Source organism: Dermacentor silvarum, chromosome 4, assembly GCF_013339745.2.
Source record: "Dermacentor silvarum isolate Dsil-2018 chromosome 4, BIME_Dsil_1.4, whole genome shotgun sequence".
NCBI lineage: Eukaryota > Metazoa > Arthropoda > Arachnida > Ixodida > Ixodidae > Dermacentor > Dermacentor silvarum.
Window position 1 is genome coordinate 216,781,196 of NC_051157.2, and position 9,680 is coordinate 216,790,875.

The window sequence follows — 9,680 nt, forward strand, 5'->3', positions numbered from 1 at the left end:
GAGAGCTATACGGAGTAAGGATAGTACTTTTATCAGCTGTATAAACTTGGACATGCAGCAGCACCGGCAACACGCAGAACTGTTGTGGACGCCGTCGGCGTTTTGCCCGCGTATGCATCGAACGCGCGCGACGTTGGTGACTGTTGCCGGCGCCTGTGGGGGCGGCTCGGAGGTTTTCGACGAGATCAGAACGGGACACTCGTCGAGCAGCGTCGGAAGTCTTTACCACCTTCTCGCCTCACAACGTTTTAATATAAATAGGCATTTGGTGTCGCAGCTAAAGCTAAAGCTGTAGCGAAAGCTACACTGGCCGCATTGTCGCCATTTCGCTGTGGCCGGTGGCAGCACCGCGAACTGAGCCGTTGCCTATCAACCGCCACAGCTGGCGGGAAGCGTTTCTTTCTCTATGGTCTGACCACCCCGCGGCGTCTTACCGGCGTCTGACCACGCCGCAAGCGGAGTCTGACAAGCGTCTTTCGCCCGGCGATCTGCTTCACTGGAGAGAGTCCGGAATGTCAAGAGGGCGAAGCTAGCGTCGGAGACTGAGGAAGAGCTAGTCGTTCGGCTCGCAAAACGCTTGGACTTGTCTTCTTATAATTTATACCTGGCTTATATCGATGAGTGTATACTTAAGTATAATTATTACAGCTAAATCAAAGGCTAACCAAATGAAACCAAGACTTAACCAGGCTAAACCAAGCTTTCGCTTTGCATATCCGGGGTTAGCTGAGTAAGCCGCAGCAAGATTTTTTTTCTGTTATCCTTCATTGCTTCTGCTGTCCTAATTAAGCACGACTGCGCATGTATTTTATGGCTGCAGGAGGGCATTCTATCACTTGTCACTATACATGGGAATAGCAAGAGAATGGGTGGGTTTTTATGGTCGTTACGTATATCTCAAGATTCAAAGCAAACAAAGGGCTATGTTTGGACTTTAATGTACGCTCCAGGCACGGAAAACTATGAGATTGGAGGACTGCTCTAGGACAGACTAGCCGCTAAAGGGCAATTTTGTCCAGCTGTGAGCAACAAGGTCAGCAACGTGAAAACACGAGGTGCAATAACCCTCTTCGTTCGCTTTGCACTAGTAACCTGGTCCCACCAATCGCCATGCAGGGTGTACTCGACGACGGAGCATTCGTGGCGCACGTCGCTGGTGCCCATCTTCGACGGCCTGGCCACCACCACGCACACCCTGACGGAGAGCTTCATCATTCGCAAGATCGTCACCGCGTACCGCACCATGCCGCCTGGCGACCTGCTGGCGTTCGACGAACGCAACGTCACGCTCGATCTCGACTCGGAGCAGTACTTCCAGACTCTGCTGAATGTATGCAGTGAAAAAGTACTTTCTTTCGTCTATTTTTTCTTTTTCTTTCCTTCGTTCATGGGAATGCCAGTATTAGCTGAAATATTATGCTCAAGCAATTCATAAAATGGCATGCCGGCGTGTTGTGGTCGTGTTGCGCGCTTTCCTGCATTTTACTGCTTCGAATTTCAAGAGATCGTTTCAAGATTCCACGAGACTTTAAAAGCTCCATAACGAAAGCATTGAAATATATCGCATCAAAATGCAGTATGTACGCTAATGTCACTAATGTGAAGTGAACAAGTATCTGTAAGTGCGAGTAAGGAAGTGCATTTTGACATTCCAAATTTCATTACAATTATGTGAGGATAAGTAACGGCACTTTAAAAATTAGCACTCCCGATGAAAATGACTTATGTATACTTCTTAAAAGTTGCCTAGAGAAAGGGACGTGCAGAATAGCCTGCACAAAGGTAAAATGTATATAAAGATAAAGTTGAATGGACAGAACTACGCAGCCAAACTGCATCACATAATGCAAAAATTATATGCCTTTTCCCACAGTGTTTTCCGCCACTTTATGTATACATATATATCACACACACGCGCGCGCGCGCACGCTCATTCACTCGCAAAACAAAAGTTACAATCGGCACGTTCGCTTTCCGATGATATTGCAGACCTCGTCGTGCTCAGGTCTGAGTCTTTGCCGTGTGGGAACAAACACAACGTGCATGCGCTTTTTGTACCATGCAAGCAGCACACATAGACGCAGAAAACGGGCAGAGAAAACATACCGGACGACCCATTTGTCTTCCCTTTGTCTGCGTTTTCTTGCGCTGCTCGCAACTTCCTTATATACGAATACATACCAACTCGCCCTACGTTCGGGAACCATCTCGCATCAAGAAGGGCGGGCTATCTTTTAAAAAGTTCACCGTCAGTGCATTTTGCCAGCACTGACCTATAAAGCTGATACTTGAATGAAAACAAAGCTTTAGGGGGAAGAAAACGAAGAACCGCGCACCAAGACAGGAAGATAGTGATATAGATAACCGTCTAGAGTTTAGCTCACGAAGATATTGAGTAAATATCAGAGTATGTAGATATACAACCAAGTGAATCTCGTAGCTTTTTAACTAGGTCGGAAACGCGTCGTCTTATATCGCAAGCTTTATCTAGTGCGCAAGGGGCTCGAACAGTTAGTGGTAGTGGAAACTAGGTCCGTTTTACAGGGGTCAAAAAATATGGCAGCTTTTGAACACGCATCCCTGTTCTTGGTGGCAAACTTTCCCGCATTTTTACATTTGAGCTTTTTCGGCATCAATTCGGGTTTCTCTCTCTTTAGTAGACTAACTTTACGCTCAGTGTTATTTATTTATTTCAAGTATAGTGCATTAGTTTTGAAGCCACGGACACAGAGGAGGTGAAACGAAGCAAGCTGAAAGTTCCCACAAATAATTTGGTGCACTGATGGCTTTAGACGCGGGCTAGATTAAAAGTAGGGTTCATAATTAATTACTAATTTTCTCGTTAGAAGTCTCGTGCGATTTGTAAAACAGTTGGTACCTACAGACACAGTCAGTGGGATAGCAAGATTAGATGTCTAGCGTGGAGTGCGGACAGACATTATAACGCGCACTTATAAATGCTCTACGAGTGTCACAACGAGCGCGAATATTTTCCAAAGTTGTTACAGCTGCCCGGCGAGCGACCGTGTACAGCGTGTGCGATTTCTAAACGATTCTTCAGACTGAAACATCGACCCGAAAATTCCCCACTTGAATGTCTGGCATGTTCTAAAAGTGGTTCCTGCAAAGGAGAGTAAATAATTATTACACAAATAAGAACGTGCTACGTGCTTGCGAGCTTGGTGCGTGGGCAGAAGTGACGGTACAGGCAGACTCCCGCAGGTAACATTCAGTTTTGGTATGCTGATTGCTCACAGTGTAATACATAAACTATGTTCAATCAAGCAACTGCATGCATCGCTAGACCTATGCGTCAAGTAACGCATGTATAACAAAAAGGCTTGTTTTTTTTTGTTTTTTTTTTTACAAGAGTCATATTCAGTCAACAGTCAATAAAAGCGATTCGATAATACGCAGTGTACTGCCTGCAGACTATGCAACTCATAATGACTCAGAGTGCAATGTAGCAATATTTCAAAAGTACGACATATACAATTTCATCGTGGGTCATCTAAGACATACGGTTTCACAGCAGGTCAAAACTATATCAGACCTTTTACAGTAAAACCTACTTTATTTTGAACATCCGCGGCCTACGAAGCAAATCACACGGCGGTGAAGATATATATATATATATATCTTGTGTTTCAGCGAACACTTTCAAAAATCCTTAAAGGTTGCCTGTGGCAGATAGCCCAATTCTATTTCATGAGCTGGTCTACTCGAAGAGGCGGACATTACTTTCACAAGAAATTTAAATGCATAATCGAATAATTAACAAAAATCCACTAATTAAGTTTTTCACTAATTACCTGATGGCCATATTGCAATATACAAATTATAGCCGTGGAGTTCGCAAGGCGGATCCACTTGAAATTAATTCTCAGGTTGACACCAGTTTTGAGATAATAATTCCCGAAATTGGCGGAAAAATGCATTGACGTTCCAGTTAAGTTTGTGCTTCAATGCCGAAAGCGACGTTTTGTTAAGAAACTAACTGAAACTCCAATGCATTTCTCCGCAAAGTTCGGGAATCTCGCAACTGGTGTTATCCCGAGAATTCGTTCCAAGTGGATCCGCCTTGCTAACTCCGCGGCTACAATTTGTGAATTGCAATATGGGCCATCAGCTAATTAGTTAAAAACCTAATTAGTGAATTTTTGTTAATTATTCGATTATGCATTTCAATTTCGTGTGCAAGTAATGCCCGCCTCTTCGAGTAGACCAGCTCATGAACTAGAATTGTGCCATCTGCCACAGGCAACCTTTAAGGATTTTGGAAAGTGTCCGCTGAAAGACCCTGTATATATACATACATACATACATACATACATACATACATACATACATACATACATACATACATACATACATACATACATACATACATACATACATACATACATACATACATTTCCGCGGTTTTAATAGTTGAACCTAATTAGGCTGCTGCTGGTGACTGTTACGTCAAGGCACTAATCGTACTTGTGAGGAGCAGAGGAAGAGATGAAAGAAGCGAGAAAGACGGGGTGCATAGCCAGGCCAACAAATAAACAAATCCGTTTTGCCAACCAAAACTGGTGGACGTTTTGGTAGCAGCTTCAGAGCGCGAGAAAACACGCGCACACCTGAGAAGGGACGCTTACTGCGAAGAGCCACATTGGCGACCAATTACTTGGGCGTGAGTGCATGTAGTGTCTTGACCTCTGAAGCGCTCATTAGGATGCATTGCCAGCTAGCCCGGCTACAAGTTCTTCTAGGCGGGGGATGTAGAAAGATAAACAGAGGTAGAGAAACAGAGCACACGCACCCAATCCCTGCCGTTCATAGCGCAGGATAAGAATAGTTAGCAGGTTTGCTGCCCGTAATCACTACCGCAATGCATTCGTTGTCCTCTGCTGCGACGTCTTGTGAGGTTGGCATTCTAAAATGGTTTGCTTTTGCAGTGGTCTGTCATCGATGCTATCTAGCGCTGTCGCGAGGATTGGCTTTTGTGCATTGTAGAGAGGACCGTCGCACAGCAGTCATCACAAGCAGCATTTTCAGCAATTCCAATAGGGAAGACAAAAGCGGTAAACTGTTGAGGCGTTTCACTGCGCTGCACGTCAGAAATGCTGTTCTGCAATCTCTCGCCTTAATAAAATGCGCACAAATTGAGTCCGTAAATATTAAAATAGGGGTAGCTTCCCGATGACGCAACTATCCCGAAGAGCTGTCTCCTGAAAGCGTCATACTGGAGTGTTGTACAAAGGATGTGCATAGCCACGAGATTCTATACCATATATTAAAAATTGATTCAATTATGGGGTTTTACGTACCAAAACCACGATCTGTTTATGAGGCACGCCGTAGTGGGGGACTCTGGAAATTTCGTCCACCTGGGGTTCTTTAACGTGCACCTAAATCTAAGTACACGGGTGTTTTCGAATTTCGCCCCCATCGAAATGCGGCCGCCGTGGCTCTATACCATATATTAAATGGGAGTGAAAAACTTTACACTACATTAGGTGGATGAGAAGCGAAAAATGGGCGAGTTGGTATGCAGGCATTGCTAAATAGCAGCGCTAACTACTCTTGTCTCTTTTCGTGCCTTTGCTTTTGTCCGAGCAGTTGACGCTCCGATTTAGCCATACATACAGGTATCCTTGCAGCGCAAGGGTTCACGTGGACCAAACCTAGGACACAGACAGCTCTCTTGCGTCCATGTGAAGCCTTGCGCTGTAAGCATATTTAAGGATGACGCATAAACTAGCCCAAGCTTTTACATTGCTAAGTTGTATTCGCAACACAATTCGCTTATTTAAGCGTGTCGGAGCCCTAATCAATGTGAAGTGCGCCGATTGTGAATTTCTGCAAAGATTCTGAATGCGAGAGGTCCTGTCACAATATTAGTATGTATTTTAATGTGATCAGGGGTAGCACTATCTATGCAAAATAACCAGTAAAGTGAATGACGAATGCTAGAACATTGACCTTCGCTTTTATTAAATTTTCTAATAAGTCGTAATATCCAGTTGTTGTTGGGCCATATTATTGTACGTTTTTAGAAATTCGTCATTCGCGCGTGACTCTGCTCCTTCGAGTGAGTTGTGTGTGATCATAAACTCTGTGTCATCGGCATGGAGTTACTGGAGTCGCGTGACTCAGTATAATCATTGCTCCATAATGGAACGAGGATATGACCACACACAGAGCCCTGCATATAACATTCCTTCATTTTAGATTTTTATCCGCTATTTGCGCGTACTTGTCACGGTTATTCGAGTAGCTCGGAATAAGATTGAGCCTCAACGAAGTATGGTGGCCGGACGCATGACGTCGTTGGAAAACGTGACGCTGTGGGTCTGGCCACAATGGCTAAAGCCTAGGTCTATACGAAAGCGAGAACTGTGAGCGAAGAGTCTTTCCCACGAAAGGTACGGAATACGAGCAAAATTTTCACATCAAGAAAGAATGAAGTGGGTAATTTGTTAGGGGAACCGCTCACGCAGTGTTTCATGTGTTTCGTAGTTTGTCGCCCACATTGTTAACAATTTTCTCATAATTACATCTCTGTTGTCGTTTTTTCCCTCGGGAACTTGTATGCTGACTAATAGGGAAAAGGCAATGATAAAGAAACAAATATATAGCGCTGAATAACGACATTAAAGACCCTCTTATCGCGTAGATTTGTGCATACACTAATGTGAGAGCGGCATACAAGTGCCGCTCTCACAATTCTTTAGCACTTGCCACGAGCCCAAACTGGTGAGGTGGCACTGAGCGTCGCTTGGTTTCAACGCGCGACCACTGGTTCTCTCTTGTGCGCATCGCTCTTGTGCAACTCTTGCGCGTAAAAGCACTTCTATCTAATCCCCGCTTCAGGTGCACAGCCTGACGCCGCCGTGAAGGCATGGCGGCTGTTAGGAAGGCGCATCCCACTTACTGCGTCGCAAGGATGAAACTAGCGCCAGATATACAGTAGCTCGCTCCTTGCAGGGTGCCGGCGCGCCTCCTCCGCCGACGCCGCAGCAGCAGCCGCGGACGGCGTCGCAGGAGGCCTCGTACCTGGCGCTCCCGTCGGACGGTGACCAACCAGTGCAGCTAGCGAACCCGTTTCTCAACGCGGCTCTGTCCAACAACCCGCTGGCGGCGGTCTACCTGGGCCTGCAGCAGCTCAACCAGCAGCAGCAGGCGACGCTCTACTCAACCGTGACGCAGTCCAGCGTGTACACCACCACGGACACGGTATTCCATACCAAGCTGGTCAGCTTCTACGACGGCCGGCGGACGCGCACGCGCACCTTGTCCGAGTCGCTGTCCACCACGGAGCGCACGCTGACCAGCTACACGACCAGCGTGGTGCCCTACCTGAACACGCAGGCGCTGCAGCTCCAGCAGTTCCAGCAGCAACAGCTGCAGCAGCTCATCGGCACCCAGCTGGGCGTGGTGCCGACGCAGCCACCGGCGCCGCGCTACACGACCGTCACGTCAACGTACACCACCGTGACGACGGCCACCAGCTACAGCTCCAAAATCTACACGCTCATCTACAACGCGTTCAGCACGCGCTACCGAACCGTGACCAGCTCCAGTTCGCACGTGACCACGCTGACTGTCACGTCGACGTCCTCTTACCTGGTGCAACCCACGGCTCCTCCAGCAGCGTTCGCGCCGCAGCTGGCGCAGGTGCTGGCGCCGGCGGCCACGGTAGCGCCCGCCGCAGTGCCGTCGCAGCCGGTCGCGGCGGCTTAAGCCTCGTTGCAGTGCGGACTGTCTTGAATGAACTGTTCCTGAGCCGCCGCGCGTCGGCAGCGTCCGCCAATCGACCGGCCAAAAATTCACGGTCTCCGGCGACGCTGCGTTTCTTGCTCACTGTGAGGTTGGCTCCACTATGGCTGACGAGGACGAGGCGGCTGCGTATGCAGCGGTGCTTTTTGCCATGCCACGAAAACTGCCTTTCATGGTTTGAAAGGCTTCAGTTCAAAGGTGTCGCACAGGAAATCGAAGATATAAAGCTGGGAAAATTCAGGCCCATTTCGTGTGAGTAGGAAGAGAATGTTCCCCAACACACGGAGGGCGAGAAAGTCCATTTGTTCTGCAGGAAGGGTCGTAACCGTGTTGTTATTTTCTTCGAAACGAGCTATAAAAGAGTATTCCCCACCATTTGGTGCTTGCTGATTTTGACCAAAGCCAGCCTCGTCCAGAGTGTAATGAACTTCGTTGCAGAGAAGAAAGTGGTGCTTTGAGTGGAGAGGTATGTGAGTCGGTGCGTCGAGAGACCAACCACCGTGCGCCGGCGGAAGTGAAGGAGGGCCAACCAGACGACTTATACTCGGCAGGGTCAACGACATAAGCATGTCGACCACTCTAGTGCACCTCGTCTTCTAAATTTGCGTAAATTGAGTGACTCTCACCGATGTCTCACCGGGCAGAATAGCCCCGGTTGTGTGAGCACGAAAGAAAAATTATGCGTACCTATTTATTATTCGAGCTTGACATTTCTCATGAGAAAGAGAAGCAAAGTACTGTGTCTTTCTTTGTAACGCTTGTCTTTTGTTCATAAAAATTTTCACCTTGTTGTTTTGAAGAGTGTTCATGTAAAAATAAAAGTCTATGATGTGTTTACCAATGCATTTCTATTTTGTTGATAGAAACAACATCATTAGCACTTTTGCTCAGCTTCAATCTTTTTTGTCCAGAAAAAGGAGAGCAGTAAGCTGCAAACCCACACTTGACGTGACACAGGCTAGGTAAATTAATATGAATTTTCAATAAAAGGAAACAGCTTATTTGGACTGAAGGAACAAGGCATACATTGAGCAGTCCATAAATTGATAGTCATAAGTGATAGTCGTAAGTTGAGCAGTCATAAGTGACAACATAAGTTGATGAGTTAAAAAAAGCAACACATTTCAATAGGACCTATTTCTAGCAAGTTCTAGCAGGTGAGTTTTACAGGGCCCCTAAACTACCCAGAGGTCCAAATTTAGTTGTGGTGTTGCAATTGTGCACGAGTCCTCAACGAACACGTAGCCGCGAGAATTTTTCGAAATGGTGCTGTAATAGCGGAGGTACACGCGTTTGATGATCGAAACACAGCCCTCGCTCGTTTCGCTCTTTCCTTCGCTACTCTCCTCGTCGGCTGGTCTCTCCACCTTGCCGAGTGCTCCTCCAAATGTCACGTGACATACGTCATCGCCAACGCGCTTCTCAAAACACTGCCTACTTCCGGTTAAGGCACGTCCACGCTAGCGAACCGGCCGCCAGTGCCGTAGAACGTCAGCCGAGCGAGAGTTGTCCAATGTAGACGGCAGTTCAGCCGGCGCCCCGCCAGCTGCACGATCAATGGGCCAATCGACGACCGCGAAGCTGCGCGCCTCCGCCACCGGCAACGAAAACATCGGCTGCAGCTCAGCCACTGTAGCTCAGCTGCAGTGCACGGCTACCGCCGGGAGACGACGGGCTCGGCTGTGCTCGCATCGCAGCCGACTGCACCGCTAATATCAGCGTATTTTTCTTCTTTGTGCACAATTATTGCGAAGAGCGATAACAACGATAAGAAAATATTGCGGCTTGGAAACGTCGGTATTTCATGTCGAAGCGCCGTCCGTTTTAGCTTTGAAGGGAACAAGAAGAGACCTAGCGACGATATCGGCGCCGTCGAGAGATCAGCGGCGGTGAGGCTGCCGCACAAATGA

At 47.3% G+C, this 9,680-nt stretch overlaps 1 protein-coding gene across 1 annotated transcript in view; it reads left to right on the forward strand.

Moving 5' to 3' along the window:
* The window catches only part of LOC119449236 (uncharacterized), a 47,671-nt gene extending 39,065 nt beyond the window's left edge, over window positions 1-8,606 (forward strand). The window contains exons 2-3 of the mRNA XM_049666705.1: window positions 1,117-1,330; window positions 6,979-8,606. Coding sequence (XP_049522662.1) covers window positions 1,117-1,330; window positions 6,979-7,734 — 970 coding nt within the window. The 3' untranslated portion in view covers window positions 7,735-8,606. The remainder of the gene's footprint in view (window positions 1-1,116; window positions 1,331-6,978) is intronic.
* Window positions 8,607-9,680: the final 1,074 nt, after the last annotated feature.